At 42.2% G+C, this 20,240-nt stretch overlaps 2 protein-coding genes across 3 annotated transcripts in view; both read right to left on the bottom strand.

The window, feature by feature from the left end:
* The window catches only part of antxr1c (ANTXR cell adhesion molecule 1c), a 39,768-nt gene extending 30,390 nt beyond the window's left edge, over window positions 1-9,378 (bottom strand). The window contains exon 1 of one of the 2 annotated variants that reach the window (XM_037082030.1): window positions 8,225-9,378. In XM_037082030.1, the coding sequence (XP_036937925.1) occupies window positions 8,225-8,382 (158 nt within the window). In that variant the 5' untranslated portion in view covers window positions 8,383-9,378. The remainder of the gene's footprint in view (window positions 1-8,224) is intronic. The other variant, XM_037082031.1, reaches the window with a different exon arrangement.
* A 2,825-nt stretch (window positions 9,379-12,203) lies between these two features.
* Window positions 12,204-20,188, bottom strand: rbp3 (retinol binding protein 3). The gene is made up of 5 exons (XM_037082179.1): window positions 17,435-20,188; window positions 14,491-15,687; window positions 13,929-14,119; window positions 13,432-13,574; window positions 12,204-13,088 (listed from the first exon to the last, which is right to left on the bottom strand). The coding sequence occupies exons 1-5, from the start codon at window positions 20,186-20,188 to the stop codon at window positions 12,763-12,765; spliced, it is 4,611 nt and encodes a 1,536-aa protein (XP_036938074.1). The 3' UTR covers window positions 12,204-12,762.
* Window positions 20,189-20,240: the final 52 nt, after the last annotated feature.

The raw sequence follows: 20,240 nt of genomic DNA, 5'->3' as shown, positions 1-20,240 counted from the left end.
AACAACAAACAGTTATCAGTTTGACAAAGCTCTAGCTGTACTGTCGTTATATCTATTCTCCTCTCTTCTTGCCCTTTTCTGAGCTATAGCAGTACACCAATACATACATTCACCACTGTGGTCATGTTCACATGTTCTGGCTTGATCATGAGAAATGTGGTGGAGCTTATCAAAGTGGACAATTACTAAATAAGAAGGTGATAAAAAGGACAGAGGTTGTACAGTTATCTGATGATAAATCAGGAAGATGACGAACAAAGCATGCAGTGATTAGGCTTCTCCTTGGGATGAAAACACCCCCTCTTATCATCGATCTGGTTAATCTGTCCTTAGCATTTCTCTAAGTTATGAAGGTCTAAGTGGGGGAGATGCTACATCATGAAGGAGTCTGTATGCTAATCGAGTAAGATGGAATTTATCAAAATTTAAAGTTAATGCTCGGTAGTGAAAACTGTTTGATTAATGGGATCGCAAGGCTTACAGATGGAGTATGTTTGAGGTTGAGCTGGTTTGCTTAACTGTCTGTTTTTCAGCTGTGATGTTGCCACTGGCGCAGTCAAATTCAGCCCCACCTTAGCACCTACAGCCTCTTGTCCCAATGAGCAGCTTCATGGCTCTTATAACAAAGAAACACGTTAAACCAAAACCCAGCATACATTCACCTCTGAATCCAGTTGTTCTCACTTATACAAAGTTGAGATATTTAGTTTACTCTGCTGCTACTTTAGTACTTTTAACATTCAGTGTAGTGATCTAATGTTTCCAAACAGCTTTGGGCACAGAGGGAAGTAATACGCATCATTACTGTTCAGCGATGCCCAACAGACCGTGTCAAGAGGAGACAGGAATTTGCTAGATGTCTCCCATGGGCCTGAGAAGACCTGAAGAATAAAAACATCTTCATACTTCTTAATAATGCCTTTTTCTGCTGGCTGGGTGAGATTTCAATGGCTGATCTGCAGAAAATGGCTGTGGTGGTGTTTTTGTGTTCTCGAGAGAGTGTGTTTGAATATGTGTGTGTTGAGGAGAGCAAAAAGAAAAACAGAAAAGCAGTGAGACAGAGACAGAACAAGAAAAACAGAGGGTAGAGAACTCGCAACAACAAAACAAAGAGGCGGGACACTTCAAGTATAGACCACATTATGGAAATGCATAAAGCAATGAAGCAGAACAGTCTTTGCAGGACCATGACGGTGCGTTTTACATTTATGCTGACAACTTTAAAACACAGTCTGACTGATGACCGATTGTAGAAAATACGATAGCCTCACATTCTCCACAGTGCTGAGTCAGCTGCGTGCATCACCAATGTGGTATGGAGAAAAGCTTTGTTAAAGAGATTATATAAACAATTCTGCCACTTTAAAGCTTTAGTCAATAGTCTTTATATTAACAATATGTCAAACTGTGTGTAATTTCAAAAATGTTGCTCACACTCACAAAGACACAGCTGTTTTATAGCAACTTTCAGCTAATTGTTTTGGCTTTACTGCTCACACATTTACTGTGCGGTAGAGTGTCACTGAACACAGCAACAGCCCGCTGTTTTCAGCAAAAAACAGGCTCACTATAAGCTACTGGTCCAGCACCAAAAGCCAGTTAGACACAGTTAGCGATATGCTACTGAACATAATGGCAGATTAAGCATCTGCAACAGTTGTTAGGAGTTGGTATCAACCTAAACAAAGCTGACAGGACACACAACTCTGGACTTCCATGCTGGTTGGATCGGTGCAAATGAGAAGCTGTTTGTTAACAATGATCCGTGTCAGCTTAAGGTATTAATGTATTACTAGTGTGTTTACAGCTTGTTCTACTGCCTCCAAAAGAAAAGCTCTCATAGGACAAAACAGTTTGATGTTTAAAAAACAGCTAATTATGCTAAGGGCCCTAAAGTCAGGAACACACTGGCCCAACCATTGGATGTCTGAGGTGTTTGGGGAGACTCGGACGACGTCGGAAACATGCTCAGTGAGTTCAGCTGCATTGGAAGCTTTCGGAGCCACACGAACGTTGTTTGCTCCAATTCAACATGCGAAGTCTGAGGAGGTTGGCTGTCGGCCGTCTGAGCCATTGGATTCTCTGATTGGTGATGTGCTAGCGAATCAGCGCGGTGTTTGGGAGGGACGGAATACTGTGTGGACTTTGTTTTTCTATGCACTCCGTTCCGTCATTTCCTGTTTTCATGTAGCGCCACCCACTTATTGCATCTCGCACAAGCGCAGAATGTACACGCTACCTACAATGCAAATTTTTTGCTGAACGGGTCAGACAAGAGGCAACAGAGTGGTCGGATAAAGGCTGCTGGCTGTTGGTTTGAGTCTGGGCGGTGTGTGGGGGCCTTAAAGCGGCCGTTTTGAACGTCATGGAATTGATGCCTGTCTATAATCTTTTAACTACAGCAAAGGATATTACAGCTGAAGCATGTTTGATATAAGCCATCTTTATTTTCTCAAGCGTGCTCACCCTTAACTACCCAGCAGGCACTTCTCTCCCAGTGGGCGATGGCATGACAGCATGTGGGAAAAAGCCCCATCAGTCTGAGAGCTTAGCAGCTCTCCGCTTCGTTCTCACGGTTCAAAGTGTTGAAGAATGACAAAAAAAAATCCCAATTCCACCAAGGAGGCTGTCTGCAATTCCAGCTGGGCCTACCCACACCACCCCAGCCTACAGCCAATGGTGGGGCTCCAATTTAACTGACTGGGCACAAGGATTTGTTTGTTTAAAACCACTAACCTACTTTTACAGCCATTGCAGAAGTCAGAGACTTTACTGCGTGATTGCTGAGCTAATGCTGCACGTCTTTTCCAAAACCGGGAGGAATTGTTCGGAAAAAAACGAGCTAGTGGAAAGGCATTTGAAAAGTGTGTCAAATGAGAAAGATTTTTCATTATTTGATCTTTTAAAATCTACTTTATAATGTACTTTCAGTCAGCCATGTATAGTTTATTACCAGGAAGTTTCAAGTTAAAGTACCATTCATCCTCTTTAAAACCTCATGTCTTGTTTTTGTCCCTGAGGATCTGACAGCATGATATCATTTAACAAGACATTTCTTCCTGCTTAAAGCAGCAAAGCAACACACTGCAAAATTCTAAAATGACAAAACACAGAGACAGTATCATTCCACAGCTAAGACGTCTTCCACAGCAAGACATCATGAAAAATATTTATGGACTGCAGCTGCAGTTTGGTTTTTCCACTGACTTGCCAGGATTCAGGCTGCATGATCCAACGCCCAACCCGTGTGCCAACTTGTGACTTCATCAACAACAACAAAAACATTTGCAGGCCAGCTTAATGTTCTCAGATTATAAAGACACGAAAGAAACGGCTATGATTCGGCCGAGGCCTGTCATTTGTGGCAGCACTTAAGTGGTGCTAAAAAAGTTTATCTCAACATCTCAAAACAATGATACTGCAGTAGTGGGACAATGATAAGCATGGCTTGAAGAGGTAATGGGAGTCTGGGACAAATGGAAAAAGCTTGCGGAAAAGAGGGGTAAAAAAAAAAAACAGGCGAACACTGACACAAGGAAAAAGAGGCAAAGACAGCTTGTAAGGCTCCATGTTTCTGTTTGCATCCTTGTAGATCTCTCATGAAAATTGTAACAAGGCTTATTATCTTATTTTATCTTCCCCAGCTACATTTATACATTTGGCACAGATAGCAAAACTAGAATTATTTTGAGCATGAGTGTCTTAGAATTTGCACCCACTTATCAAAAACAAGATCATTAAGTCTTGATTTAGAGGTGAACATAAGCATCTGGCCTATAGTTGAATTCCTTTGTCTCCCATATGAACACACCCAAAGCCATTCCTCTGGCTCCGTGTTCCATATAAAACAGCAATCTGCAACCCACCCACTCTGAGTCAGCACATATACATTCTTGTATGTAGAGATGCAACAGTATAGGGCTTAAAGCTAAACACCAAATTATCTCAATGGTTATTTTAGGGCTCACAGTTTTGTCATTTGACAGCTTAATGGATCAACAATTAAACATCCTAAAATGTATGTCTACAGTCAAGAATTACGCATGGGTCTGGGTGACAAACAACTGACCACTGACTTTTTAGAATTTGGCTGTGTGTCTGTATTTTCATTTTCTGCACATACATTCATGGTTTCCAGAGGATGACTCATAATTTTCATCTAGTTATCATAATGGAAGGTGTAAAGTGTGTGAGACCTGCCCCATTCTGCCTTTGATTGGTTGCCTCAGTTGGGTTGGTTGATTAGGTTTAGGCATGAGGAGTGACATTGGTTAGGATTATAAAGAGAGAATATCAGGGTAAGCCAATCAGAGAAAGAAAAGCATCCAAAGCATGGCTTTATGACCACATATCTGCTTAACAAATGACAATATCTCTGATACAACAGCATGCTAGCATTGTTAGTGTGCGCAACTTATCATGCTACAGTTAGTCAGAGCTGCTAGCATGGCTGCAGACTCTTAGTCTAGTTTCTGTGTGACTATTTAGGGTACAGTAGTGAAGAAATCTGTTTATTATTGTTGTATTTTCTGATTGAGGAGGATATACCATAAACCACAACTCATGTGTATGATGTCACATTGTTAACTGTGGGGTAGTGGGGTGTGGCTATAGCCCATATAGCACATTCAACTCAATCAAATCACATTTTTTTAATCACTTATTTTTGCCAAAGAGTTGGAATGGTTAATGTTCATTTTCATTAGGTTTTTGGTTTTGTGTCATTTTGCCCCTGGCCATCATATGTGTAAGCGGTCTCTCATTTACTCCAGCATCTGTACCCTATTAGTTACTGGTGCCTGAACATTAAAGTCACAGTTTAACACCAGTGTTACTGGGACTTGAAGGGAGAACCTCTACATTTACTTGACAACCTTTCTGTTCTGTCACTGGTTGTTGTTGTGCTGCCCCTCACCCCTATGAAAACTACTTGGAATTGTAACAACCCTGCTTTCCTTTATGATATCATATACACTCCTGCAGGGCATGGGGCAGTTGAGGACAGTGGGTCTCGCTATAGCCCAGATTTTCCAAACCAAGTCCCAGATGTCCAAAACTGGCAACCACACAACCATTAGCTAGCCCCTCTAACCTTCAGACTGCAGCCACCCATGTGTCTCAGAGAGCATTGTTCTACATGTTCAAGCCATGACGTGACATCATCTGCCCAAGTGTGCAATAAATGCCTTTGGAGTCGACTTTATGAGCCAGCGCAGCAGTTATCTTTCCTCATTACTTTGAAACTTACTGCATGACTCCCCTCCATCTAAAACACACTACCCGAAGTGTGCTCCTCATTCAATGAAACTGAGCCATTGAAATTCCTTCTCCTCTCCTAGCTGTACACTAGCAGCCCAATCAGAGGACAAGATGTTGGTATTGTTCAAGATAACGTTTTTGAATGATAGGTGCCAAAGTTTTCAGCCATGCTAACAGGAACATATTAATGTTCATACCACCAGTGCCCAGGTTAATATTTGCCTTACTTGCCATGTTCAGCATGTAGAACGCTAGCTTGAAAGTTGTTGGAGTTTCCTGTATAGATGTAGATTTTGAAAGTATGGACACAAAGATTGTGGAGGGGTGGAGAAGAATGGAAATACTTAAATAACAGCAACATGGCAGATTTACCGGCAGTCTAACCTACATCCGGTGAGTCAGAGTAGACCTACTCTGGGCCTGACTGAAATATCTCATCAAAACTAATGACATTCCCATCAGCCTCAGCTGTATTTTGTATTAATTAGCAAATGTTTGTACACTTACACAGTAAACTTAAGTGGTGAGAGTCGTATACAATGTACTTGCTAAACATTAGCATATTAGTGTGTCACTCTGAGTATGCTGACATTAGCATTTAGCTCAAAGTAAAGATTAAGAGAAATGCCAGCCTGTTATTTATTCTTTCATTATGAACACAATTACGGCTTTACTTTACAACTTGCGCCATGCAGGGTTACTAGTCTAAAAGTTGACACCAGGTTAGATTTGTATCATTGTCTGATAGCGGCCTAATTCTTGGTGACTGGGCTGACACCACAGCAGCTATTACTAATAAAAACAGCTACAACCAGAGGAGTAGCTAATAAGTGACATCCTCTGTGGCCACAATATAAACAACCTCAGCCTTGTTTTTCCCTCTAAGTGCTCAGTCTAGTCATTGTGTCACTCACTCTGAGTGAACTTCCTGTCCTACTTTGCACGGCTTAAAAGACTACTCCAAAAGAATGAAAGATTGGCAATAAAATCCCCTGTGTCTCTTGTTATTGCTTTAAAATACAGTGTGTTGAGCACTCTTTAGTGATTTATAAAAGGGTGCCTCTAATGACAGAACCGAGCAGGGTTGAGGTCTAGGTGAGCCATGAAAGAATGCTTGCAGTAGTTGTTTGTGTGCTACACTGAAGATGGAAGTACTGTCACCACTTTAATACCCTTCATTCTCTGCTATTCTACACATCCTTGAAACCCTGTCTAACACACTTTACACCTTCCATGTGGATCAACCGGGCCAGAGAGTTCAGACCGTGTCTCATAAAACCAACTCAGGCCCGAGGGATGGGGCTGGGGGGGGGGCTCTAATGAGCTTCCTCTTGTTTGAAGTCCACGACCAACGTCTGAACCTTGTTAGTCACCCCTGGAGTGGGCACTGAGGCACGCAGATGCGCTAACAATAGCATCTGCCATTGTGAAAAAAAAGAAGAGGTTGTTACTTTATTTGCAGCATGTGTCAGTGTTTACCGCACAGCGCAAGCCAAATGCGGCCCTCCACATCTGGGGAGCAGTCCCACGCTTTTGTGTCCACCTCTGCTCTGGAGCAAACGCCAGCAAAAATGTCAAAAGATGCTGTCACTAAGCAATGAATCCCACTGGGGGCAGTGAGTGCTAAAAACGTAAGCCCGATGAAGCCATCCATCCATCAAGTGGTATATAAGGGTTTTGACACTTTGCTAATCTGCACAAATCATTGATGAAGCCCCCACCACCACCACCACCACCACCTACAGAAACAGGCCTTTAAAGGTGCTGCGTGCAACATTTAGTTCACCAAATTGGGACCACATTTTCCATAAATGTAGTTGCTTCCTGTCCTTTCTTGTTTCCCCTCCCTATTCCTGGCGTCAGTCCATCAGTGCAAGATTTAGGATAAGAGCTGATACAGCTATGTGCTTCGGGTAACTGTGTCTAAAGATAAAACTAGTTTGAAAAGTTAAGCAACAATGAAGTTATCTTGCTCACAATCACGATTTCTATTAGGGTATATTATCTACACCAAATTTGCATCAGTGGCTTGAAATGTTTTGTTCAAGGGATTGCGGCCACACTTGTGTCTCTACAATAAATGGAACAAGGTCTTTAAACATCTTTTTTTTTTAGTGTTTACTGAGTCTGCAAATTGCCAGAACACACCAGTTTCTCGAGTCAAAGTTCATCAAGCCTTCACTAAAGGCTCCGAAAGCAGAAGCAGGCGCTCTGCTGGAAGTTAAGTCCCCGCTTTTCCTCTGACATTTTATTTTCTCCCCAAGCTGAAGTCCAGCACTAAGATGTCACACAACCACAACATTTTTCCTACGTGGGCGTTCAGAGAGAAATTTGGAAATGAAAGAGAGGACCGGTGAGCAGTCACTGAGCGAGGAGCAGGAGGGGGGGGGAAGTCCCTTAAGCAAACACGGCAGGGAAAGAAAAAGCACAGCCTCGTTTGCATTGCTGTTTTTTTTTTTCGTGTGAAGAAAGAAGGGGGCAGCGGGGTTTTTACTTGCGGAGAGATCGTTCTCGTATCATCCCTCGGTTTTCGCTTATTCAGCAGACTGTACTTCGCGAGTCAGCCTCCTTTTCCAGCGTCACCGGGCACGAGCACACGTGAACGCGCGCGGCCAGATGCAGCGCGTGCCGTTGAGCTAACCTGATTCCGTTAGCCGAAAAACTTATTATCCACCTCTGTCAGTCGTGTCAGACGCTGAAACTTTCGGTATAAATATCACTGAGCTTGGAAAACAAGCCCCCCTTTCATTTTCAGTTGAAGCATGACACAAACCAGGTAAAAACACCGCAACAAAACCCTCAACAGCAGCACACAAAGTCTCCAAAACGCATCCGTTAGTTTTTTTTCCCTGGCGTTTTGCTAACTGTGTTCACCGGGGGGGCTGCTAGCCCACAAGTTAATAGCCCAGCGAAGTTCCCATTATGTCTCATAAATAAATAAGTTTTAAAAGCTGTTTCCACTTACTTATCAAGCACAAAATAGAGGTCAAAAGCTCCCTGACAGGAGCTCTCCTCCTCCTCTTCGTCCTGCGGCTCCGGTTCGGCTCTTGCAGATGGAGACGAGAGCAAAAATAATCCCAATAAAACCATAAAAAGGCGCATGTTCAACAGAAATCTCGCCATGGTTTTCCCTCGCGAAAAAAGCAAAAATTGAAGAGTTAATTCCTTTGTGGGTGTAAAGAAAAATGACAGCCAACCACAGTACTTCAGTGTCTTTACATCCCAGTGACAGTGAAGAGGCAGAGATGCAACAAAGACAAAAGAAAAAAGGGATGCAGGCGATGCAATCAGGAGCTCAGTTTACAATCATGGCCACCCACATCCCGGTCAACACGCCGGCTGGAGAGATGCTCTCATTAAAAACAATACAGTTTCGGATATTTCAGAATCCTCCCCCAGTCAGCAGGAACAACAAAGAAAAAAGTTTCAATCACAACTTTTTGCAGAAACAAATCCAAACCCGCGTCAGTGGGATGATTGGACACAGTGATGGAGTGGGTGGTTCGCAGGGCAAAAACATGCATAAAAGTTTCCTTTGACCGTCTGGCTGAAGTGTGAAAAAGCCGAATTGAAGCTGGGTAGTGCGGAGCAGCGTTGGCGCTTGGAGGAACTGGGAGCCCGGGGGACAGACTTGGCTGAAAATGGACCAGGTTTCATATTTCAAACTGAGGAGGAGAGACGAAAGAGGGAAAAATGGGTCAAGATCCCATTTTGCGCCTCCCTCACGTGGCAGACTGGCGCATTTATTGCGGGGGAACCGGCGCAGAGCAGGACGGGATGATGGCTGAGAGATACAGGACACTGTCACCGATCAACGCTGGCAAACATCACGCCTGATAACCTTCGACCTAACCAGTGTGTGTCCAGCCCAGGAGCATTAAGTCCTCATTAATCAGTACATGTTTGTTTGCTTTCTCTGTGCTGCTGCTCCCAGTTAATTACAGCAGCAGGGACCATGTACAGCTGCATCCTCTAATTACACCACCATAAACCAGAGGCTGTAGTAAGAGCAGCTAATATATGCTGATTGGCACATTTACACAGTACAACAATCTCTACATTTACACAAAATGTGTTTTTGTTGTTCCTCTAACATATGGGGAGTGACCCAGATACTGTTAATCAATTAGGAAGTATATTATGGGGTGAAGTTGGGAGGATGGTTCCATTCAGTGGTCTTTCTATCCAGCAGAAGAGTGGATGGAGCAAAGTCTACAATTAGCACATCAGCTGATAGCTGTAGCTTTTTGTATAATATAACCTATTGTACTTTTGACCTGAAAAGTTCTGAAAAGAACTTAAAGGGGCACTATGTAGTTTTGGTGAAGAAATTTAAACTTAAAGTTTTAACATTTACAGTTCAGAAATATTGATCTCTTCCGTAAATGGATAAACAAACTGTTCTCGGAGGAAAACAAGGTCCCCAGAACACAGTCTGAAACTAGAAAGGTGGCGGGGTCCGCCAAATATAAACAAAGGAAAACAGTATGAAAATGCGTTTCAGGTCAGTTTGTTTATTCAGTTTATTCAGTTGTGAAAAACGAAGATGATTAGTTTATTGAGTTGGCTTTGGCTTTCTTCCCAAAAAACTACAAAGTGTATGTAAAATTGTTGACAAAATCAATTGCGGGTGAGGGCAAAGTGTATGTCTTTGTGTGGTGTATTTATGGTAATGTTTTGATATTAAATGATAAAAAAAATCCCACAAAAAGTTTGTGATACATATACTGAAACATGGTGCTGCAAATCAACTACACTCACGAAAAGGACACACATGGAGGACATCTGATTATTTGCATGTTTTGTTGTCTGAACCTTTCTAATCATCTCTGTAAGCATGGGCGGATTAACCTGGCAGAGGTTTCCAATTTATCTTCGATTCTCCAAATTCCCAATCACGACTGCACAGGACTCCAAGGCTGAGCTACCTAGCTAATGGCTGTGAGTTATAGTTGCAGTATGTAGCAACAGCCAGCGGTTACTCTAGAAATATGCTACCCTGTTTGTTTTGAAATCGTCAGGTTATCAGTTCTTACATCCTTAACATTTGCACAAAATCAAACCCTTACTTTTGGTTTTATGTGACATTACACTCAAATCAGAATTTACAACATACAATAGTTTTTAACTTTTTTAAGAAACAGAAAACCCAATTCATTTTCCACTGAAATTAGTGTTGACTGCAAACATTTGTCAAAAATGCAAAACATGCCGTGGTTCACAATAGCTATGTCTAGTTTGAATTTAAAAGGACAACTAAAATGACATCCTCAGGAGACATGATTACATAATGCAATCATTATTTATTTTTGTATTGTTTCACCAATATCGGATCTAATGATATGTACACAAACAATAAACAGCAACAACAAAAATGCTAGCTCCACTGGCTACATCTGCTGCGGTTTGTTCCTCCAGAGTCTTCTTCTGGGAAATATTTGGATAGCTGAACTTTAATCTGTCATTTCTACACAAACCAGAAAACAAACAGATTACTAAAAAGAAGCAGCCAGACTTCTTCTTATGATCAGTCCCATTGTGAAACTGTAAGCTTCAGTCCCGCACACCCCCTTCCACACACACAAACACTGTGCCCCTGAACCATTTGGCCCCTGTTTATAGTCTTAACACATATTGATGCGTGGAGACTTTCCCCCCACCTCCGTGATCCCTCCCGATCCTTGTGGTGTACATATGAAAGTCCAGCACTCACCAATGCCCTGCTATTCTGTATCATGTTCTCCCATACATACAGTGTCTTTATATACACTAGCCTACATACATACCACTGTACAACACAACGTCCTTGCCTGTCTTCATGGTTTCCTGAGTGCATTCTCACAGATTCCTCTCATAGTCAGTTGCAGATTTATCTCGCCACAGTGTCTGTTTTTTGAATAAGTCCAAACAAAACCAAATACATGGCCAGATTCTTCAGGGAAGCTTAATCCACTTTACTATCTGGGTGCATATTCTGAAATGCACCACAAAAATGATAGTTTCAGGGGATTCACATCAAAGTTATCCAGTGACCAAATACAGTATATTTCTTTGCACAATTAGGCTCAAGTCTATCAATTAATGACACAAATGGGAAGCTTCAGGAATTTGTTTGACAGCTTGATAGACATTCAAAGTTTCACTTTGTTTTAAACTCACATATTCTTTATTTTGCATTTAAGATAATTACGAGAGATTTGAGAATGTACAGGTTCAAATTAGAAAATGACACTGTCTGATACCAATGTCTGATACCATTGTGGTGTCCACTATGCACAACAATAAAAACTGGGCTACAGTGTCGTCTTAGTTTAGTGTTTTTGTAGTTTTCATCAAGACTACATGTCTAGCCCCTAAAATATGGGAGCAAAAATATTCAAGGCTAACTTTTGTTCTAATCAACATCATGCTTTAACTCGGGACCTAAACCACTGAATCCACCAAAACTGTCATGGTCAAAGACTAACTTGTTCCTGCAGTACTTGACATAATGCGCCTTAAGCAAAGCAAAATATTCAACATTGTACTGTAGCTGACAAAGTTTGAAAACAGCCCCCATTATGCAGAAAGTACATGTGGTGCTGTTCAGTTTCAGTTCAGCTCCTAAGCTGCTGGACAATCCTTTTGTGTACCAAAACTGTGTCTATTGTGGCATAGACGTAGACGTCCATATGTTTAAGCCATTGTTTTTTAACTAATGTTACAATTTAACAGAGGTGTTTTGTTCTCTCTCCAGCAATTGGTTAATGTCTTTATAAATGGCAGTTATAGGACAGATACATCAAGAATTCATAAAAGGACTGTTGTATGGTAAAGCTTTTTTCCCCTCCTCTCTTTGTTGCCTCCTTGACTAATGTAAAACATGACCAAAACACACTAAATTTCAGTTGTCTTTTTTATTGTGTCTCACCACTGTCATTGATACAACCAAAGCAGGCCCACATGGCATAATGGACATACAGTACTCCCCAAACACATTGAGGGCATCACTTGGTGGTTTTCTGACAACAGCAACAAGTGAATTACTTCACAGAGGTCCCAATTCCAAATATCCAAAACAATACATGAATGGCAAACTTAGTTTGAAACCCTTTTTTATGTGTGTTTACTTACTTTCTTTCGCATGTGACTTCTCAGAAATTACATTTTTGAAAGGTGATTTGATGATGTTATGACAACTGATCTTTGACACAGACTTCTTCATGAACACTTCATAAGAGAATTGGCTCGCCAGGGCCACACATTCTCAAAACCTTTAGCAGCCAGAGTAACATTCAACCCAAATAAAACCCGGAGGTAAATCCTACTGTTGGAACATTTCCCTACATTACGAAAGGCTAAAAGGCTTAGGTTTGAGGTGATGAATAACAGATTACAATTACTGTGGACGTAATCTACATTCCTCACTTCTTAAACATGTCTAGATTCTAAATCTTGAGACCATTTGGCTGCCAAAGCAAAAGTGTTGAAACACCCCCCATCCGGCTTTGTTCGGGTCGTGATTTACTTCTGACCCGCAAAGTGCTTGTTTAAGACGGTCTTGGCATACTCAAGGGCATCATCTGCTGGGACGGGTAGGTGAGGGGCAATGCCAGCTCCTTCCCATCCAGGCCCGAAGGTAGTGTCGGAATGGACAGTGGGGATGCTGAGGAAGATGTCGGTCTCGCCAACACGGAAATTCTTGGGTGGGTGGGAGGATCCATTGGTGGTCTCTCCCATGATCATGGCGCGGCCAAGGTTCCTCATGATGTAAACAAACTCCTCCGCGGCACCGGCAGTTGCCTTGCTGGTCAGGATGATGAGACTCTTCTTGGAGCCATACCTTTCGCCTGATGTAGAGGATAAAAGTAGACATAATGGTGTAAGCAGCTGATTTTTTACTATTTGGGGGCAGAGGAAACTTACTGTAAACACGACTATGATCATATTTTAAGATATATACCCCAGTATGTACAGAGCATTGTTAGCATTAATCTGGAGTCATGCCTCTGGTCAGTACAACTTTCCTTTTAGCTCTGTGTTTTGTTTCCACCAACTCTTTCAGGAAATATTGGGCGCTTTAGCTGCTAAATGCTACACTGTGCTCATCAGCTAGCTGCTAATTTTGTTGGTAACAGGAATCTAGGGCACTTTGTGCAATAATTTACATAAAATTATTTTTTTCTTTATTACCGGTGAGCTCAGGCAGGGTCCGGAGCTCTGTGGTGGTGCCGGATGGTCTGTCGTACAGCTTGTCCAGCACAATCTGCCTTTTATTATCAAAGAAGTAAGAGCAGAAACCGGAGATGGCTGTTGTTGGGCCACCAACGTTGTTCCTGCAAAAAACAGTTGCACAAAAGTCATGAAATGTTAGATCCTGAGAAAAGTGTTTGCATCTTGGTCAAATATGGTAACATGATAAATTATTTTATTGAACAACTGATCAGCAATAAGATTCACCTTTTTCTCCAAGACTAAGTTAATATGATCTGCTGGTGGTCCATATTTAATAATTATCCATAGACTACAAATAGAGACATCCTAAAAAGCAGTGTTATACTAAGGCTGAGTAAGTAAACATGGACTGATGAGCTTCAGCAGCTTTAGCGGATGATTTAATACTTTCTCCTAAATGGACCTGTGCATTTTGAAAAGAAGCTTCAACTCACTCTGTGAGCAGGATTACCCACCTAAGGTCAATGATCATAGCGTCAGTGTTGACAACTTTGTTCCAGACATGCTCAACAATAATCTGGGCAATGGCCTTGACCTCCTCGAAGTCTCCGAACATGTCAAAGCGCAGGTAGCCGATGTTGTTCTCGAATACGTCAGTGTGGAAGGAGACTTTGATCAGCTCAATGTACATCTCTGGAGTATAATCCTGTGGAAGAAGAACATGCAACAACTCAGCATTTATAATATAAGCATGACCAATGTCTCTCACTTAATATAATCAATAAAAGTATACAAATATTTTTCTAAGCAATTTTTCATGTTTATATTTGCTGCATATTACAGATTTCTCTTACCCTCTGTATACTAAACATTTTATCTAGTGCACCGCTGAATCCTGTTTTAATCACAGTAACCAATACTATTGCAAACGTCTTGAACACCAGAGAATTTTGAGCTCTGTAAGTGAAAAACTTAAAAATCAGCAAAAAAGGAAGTTTAGTTATGCCCCAGTCAGTCTAGAAAATAAAATGTACTTTCAAAGGTAAAAATCAATAATCTCATGTTCATGGGTCTTACCATGGGAGGCAGGGCTGGGGTGTTCCTGGTGGTCTTCAGGCTCTTGTCCCCGGACAGGGTCTTCAGGTCAGTGGACAGCTTCGCTTCTAGACTCTCCCTTGAGACAATCATGTTGTACTCGCCGTTTGCCAGGAGCCCTTTCAACTTCTCTGCGACATCAGCCCCAATATTTTCAAAGGCGTAGTTGTCAGCGATCAGGTTGGCTGCTCCCTCAATGATGGCTGGAACCTCGGCACGGAGGTTGACGATTTTGATTGCGGTAGCAAGGGCATCCTCGGCGTTGACCTCCACATCAGGAGTTACACCTGTAACCTCCCAGGAGGAGCCCGTGATTGGGTTGATGGACTTTGCAGTTGGCACCGTAACGTAGAAGTCAGTGTCGCCCACTTTGAATTTTTCGAGTTTCACCGAGCCCCCGGCAGTCTTCTCGCCCACAATGGTGGCCCTCTTTAGGTTCTGGAGGCAGTAGGCAACATCCTCGGCAATGCCTTTGGTGTTCTTGCTGGTGAGGATGATAAGGGGTTTGGTGACGCCATATCTTTCCCCCAGCAGTGTGTCCATAGAAACCAATTTAGTGGTGGTGTTGGAGGGTCGGTCATACACGCTATCAATGTGAAGCTGAGGCTCGGCTTGAGTGAAGTAAGACACAATGTATGGGATTCCTGAGATGTCCCCGCTGCTTGTGTAGCGCAAGTCAAAGATGAGAGCTGAGGTTGGCAGGATTTTATTCCAGACCAGGTCTAGGAGCAAAGGGCCAACCTTGTCAGCGACCTCCTCCCCAAGAATGTGATCGATCCTCAGGTAGCCAATGTTGCCGTCCAGGATGTCGAGCTTAATTGAGGTCTGGAGGACGGCAACGAGCTGCTCTGGCGGCAAGGGAGGCATCTGTGGGGGAACCACAGGGACGTAGTTTGGCTCAAAGGAGACCATCAGGCGTGGGTCACTGACGGTGGTCTGGACTCCAGAACTGAGGACATTAGCCAGGGATTCACCGTCTGGGATGTTGAGAACCTCTGTGTTGCTGCCCGCTGCTTCAATTGCCTCCTTCATCCCCACCAGCTTCTCTGGTGAACAGTAATTGTTCATGACAATTTTTGCCAAATCTACAATGAGGGTTGGTGAAAAAGAGGCATGGATAAAGGAAACATTTCCAAAAACTAGCAGAGAAGCCACCAGGAAGAGAGCCTTCGCCATGTTTGTAAGTTTAGTTAGTCAAAAAGTGAGTAGATGGAAAGTGGAGGCTGTTCAGCCGAACCTCCTTCTCCAGAGAGGTTCTTTGTCAAATGGCACTGTTTTGGCTGCAAGGATCCTGTTAACACATTCATAAGAGGATTAGGCCCATAATAAACCTCTAATCGCATTATCCTGAGCACTTCTGTAAGACAATAACAACCTTGCCAAGTAGGTGTAGTAACAAGGGGGTGTTGCCAAAGATGGTAGCCTTACATTTATACAAGGTATTTTAACACTGATTTATCTGAAATTACCTGTGTCAAATAAGAAGAGATCTGTAACCGACAAATATCTAGAAATGGATTAAGGGTGTTGAAAATATCCATCTTGCTAGGTTTAGTCAGTGTTCACTCTAAGCCCATCGGTGTCAGTATTTGTAACTGGGGGTCACTAAGAGTCACTGAAATCACAAGAAAATGATTAAAAGTCGTGATTAGAATATACATTAATTCAACACAAAAATCAAAGCTGATGTGTTCCCTACCAAGGAAATGTGCTTGTAAGTGTCTTGAGAGTAAATCAACAATCAGAACCACTGAATTCTTTATTGTTTCATAAATGTTGCATATGTAGTGACATTTGTTCAGTTGTTGGTGGTGGCCTCCTCTCTGAGGTGGTGTTGAAGTGAGAGTCAGTTGAGATTAGTTTGATACTTGCTCCCTCTGCTGGTGGTTTTGTAGTTGGTAAACAGAACATTTGAATGAAAAGTCATTAAAGAATTCCGAAAAAAAAAACAGTAAGAAACATAGGAATGAAATATTTTTTTTTTCTAAATAACATAATAAGCCACCAATCACCATACTATGTATTAACATAATAATCAAATAATTTGGAAAACAGAATATCTACCTTATACAATGTGGCATTTAATATAAAAGGAAATAACACATATTGTAATATTAAAACAGAAGAGTAAAAGGCAACTGTACATAATATGAATAAAAAATATACAGCTGTGGTGGGGTTAGGAGTATAATGTCATCATTTATATTAAAGGAGTGCTATGTAATCTACCTTAAGCAACACATCTTTGGTGAATTATCTTAAGTTGGAAGTTGTTTTATTCACAAAACAAATCACTGTTCACACTTAAATGACATTTTTTACTGGTTTAAGTACGAAAGTAAATATGTTGATTTGAGGTTTGACCCTATCAAAAGCAAATTAGTTTCCTTTTGTGATGAGATATACATTGTTCCATACCCATTTAGTATACGTCTCTCTAAATGAAGACATCAGATAAAAACCTTAAAGGTAAATGTAAATTTCATAGGAGATAGAGCTGGGAGATACTTTAAATGTCAAACGAGATTACAAAGATTCATTTCTCCCATTACTATATTTTTGTGAAAAGGCCACTTGAAGCAACTTGGAAACCAAAATCAGTTAAATTAAATTTGTGTGATGACACCTCTGTTATACAACATGACCTCGGAATTATAGGAAAGCTCTATGAAACATAAATGCATTGAATTATGCTGAATTAATTATTTAAAACATTACCCAACTATAACATTTCATCACAGGATAAGGTTATTTTATAACTGTACTGTAGCTGTGGTAAGCGGCCCACATGACTGGTTCATATCCAACATTGACTACTAGGCCACACAAAGAAACTGGACTTGAACTGGTGGCTAAACACAAGACAAACTGATAAAAGAAAAGTTTTCAAAAGAAATAAGAATACCAACAAAAGGAGTTATTTTCCTTGCTCTTTCTTCATCAGCCTTGCTGCAATAATTCTCTGTGCTACAGGAAGAGCGCCAGCGGCCTGGGCAATAACATGAGGCTCAACGCCTGAGATACTCCACATTTTCCCAGTGATTGCACTTAACACAACCTGGTTAGGGATGGAAGCATACAGGACACTGTCCCTGATCTGATAGGTTCCACTTGATAGAGACCCTCCGATTGTTGGTTCGCCAATGATTGTCGCCCTTTTCAAGTCCTTCATAGTGCGAGTAAACACTTCGGCTGCTGACCCTGTCATATGACTGGTGAGGATGTAGACGTCTTTGGAGGACCCATACCTTTGACCACTAACCTGAGACAATGTCATGACCTCTGTCATGGTGTTCGTAGTGCGGTCAAAGACAGTGTAAAGATGCCGCAAAGGTTCAGCATCGAAAAAATAGGTGCACAAGAGGGGAATTGCTGTTGAATATCCACCAGTGTTGTACCTCATGTCAATTATGAGAGCATCTGTGTTGACTATCTTGCTCCACACTAATTTTAACAACTGAGGTCCAGTGGCCTTTACCACTTCTATATCTGCCATCATGTCAAACCTTAGATAGCCAACATTACCTGACAGAAGCTCAATTTTAAACAAAGCGTCAATCATGTATCCAACTTCTTCAGGGGTAGGGATCTTTGGGACATCATGAAGTGACTCAGGCTCAACGTCACAATGGAAGACATGGAGGCGGTGATCATCTGAAGTCTCTTGCAGGTCTGCCGTCAACTGAGATGCCAAAGATTCAAAGTCAACCACTGACCTGTATAACCCCTCAGCCCATTTCCTCACCAGTACCTTGCTGGCCTCTATTGCGACATCATGGATTGCATAGTGTTTTTCCAACAGTTCCCCAGTTCCCTCTATAAGGGACTTGATCCCTTGGTGAAAATCTGCAATCTTGTGAGCATGCTCCACGGCGTCTTCGGCTAGCACAATAGCATCAGGGACCACACCACCTCCCAGCCAGAACTCACCATTATTGTCCAAAAAGTTGATGAAAGGGACAGTGATGGCAATATCTGTTCCCTCAATTTGAAACGTCTTTGAGTGCATCAAGGTGCCGGATGTAATTTCCCCAATGACTGTGCCACAATGTAGGGACTGCACAAGGTATGCAAATTCTTCACCAACGCTTGCTGTGTAGTAGCTGGTCAACACATAAACTCCACGTTTGGAGCCATAGGACGGGCCTGTGATTTGGGGCAGAGAATTATATTCTGTCGTTATGTTCTGAAAACTGTCATATATTGTGAAAAAATGATGCTTCTGGGAAGGGTCCTGCAGATAGGACAGTATAAGGGCTACAGATGTGGAGGATCCACCAGTGTTATATCGTAGATCAATAATTAGGTTATTAGTGTCTTTGAGGGGTTCCCATACCATATTAGCCATCAGCTCTTCTAGTTTAGCCTCTGCAGACAACTTGACAAACTTATCAAAGCGCAGGTAGCCAGTATTGTGTGGGAGAATTTCCACTTTAAACGTTGTATCAACCAACTCTCTTAATAATTTCATATCATCTTGAATGTTGTAAAGATCCTCCTCTCCTGTGGCAGCATCGTCTTGCATGTATTTGACGATAAGTCGTGGATCTTCCGACACAGTCTGTAGGTCATGGTTAAGTCTGACTGCCAGATCCTCCTCAGATACGACAGAAAACAAGTCTGTAGATTGAAGGAGTTGAAGAAGAGCTGGAATTCTGTCAGTGAAAGCATAATACCTCTCGATGATGTCAGAGATACGCTGTATAACTTTCGGAATGGTACTCCTTACAGCCAGAAGGGACTTGGCTTTCGTGACAGCTTCCTTGGCAATGACACTGACCATTGGGGAAACACCATTCACTTCCCAGCTCTGACCTGTGATTGGGCTAACTGACCTTGCGACAGGAACTGTTATGTAGAACTCGGACTGAGCGATTCTTATCTTTCGGACTTTAACTGACCCACCAGCAGACCTTTCTCCAACGATGATGGCCCTCTTTAGATTTTTTAATGTATATGCCACTGCCTCAGCTGCCCCAACGGTACGCTTACTGGTCAAAATAATCAGATCTTTCTTCTTTCCATACTTTTCCCCTGTTATTGATGGCATGGACCACAGCTCCCTGGTTGTATTTGATGGCCTGTCATACACAGTGTCAATGTGAATGAGGGACCCAGAGTCTGAGAAATAGGAGATTATAAAAGGAACGCCAGACAATTCTCCAGCTGTGTTATACCTCAAGTCCAAAATGAGTGAGGATGTTTGGGCAACTTTATCCCAGATGTTGTCCCTCAGCAGAGAGCCAAGCTTTGCCGCTGTCTCCTCCCCAATTATCCGATCAATCCGCAAATATCCAACGTTGTTGTCGAGTATATCCAGCTTGAAAGAGTTTCTCACCAGCCAGATCAGCTGCTCCATTGGGAGAGACGGCAGCATCTGTGGCACCACTGGGGCAAAATTTGGCTCGTATGACACAGTCAGCCGGGGATCATTCAGTGCCCCTTGTACTCCGACTGTGAGCACAGCTGCCAGGGTCTTCTTGTCTGAAATCTGCAGGATTTCTCCGCTGTTGATGGCTTGTTGGATGGCCTCCTGCATCCCAACCAGGTTCTCAGGGAAGCAGTAGTTTTCCAAAAGAATTTTTGCCATTTCTAACACCAGGGCAGGCTGGAATGATGAGTTGACAGATAGAGTACATAGAAGAAGTGTCACCAGTAGTGGTGGTGAGTGTTGCGCCATCGCAGATGTCTTCATCATCCCTGATGGAATGAGATTCCCTCCGTCTTCTCTT

This window comes from Acanthopagrus latus, chromosome 20, assembly GCF_904848185.1.
Source record: "Acanthopagrus latus isolate v.2019 chromosome 20, fAcaLat1.1, whole genome shotgun sequence".
Lineage (NCBI taxonomy): Eukaryota > Metazoa > Chordata > Actinopteri > Spariformes > Sparidae > Acanthopagrus > Acanthopagrus latus.
The sequence above is the reverse complement of the archived record's forward strand: the minus strand, read 5'-3'. Positions and strand labels throughout refer to the sequence as shown.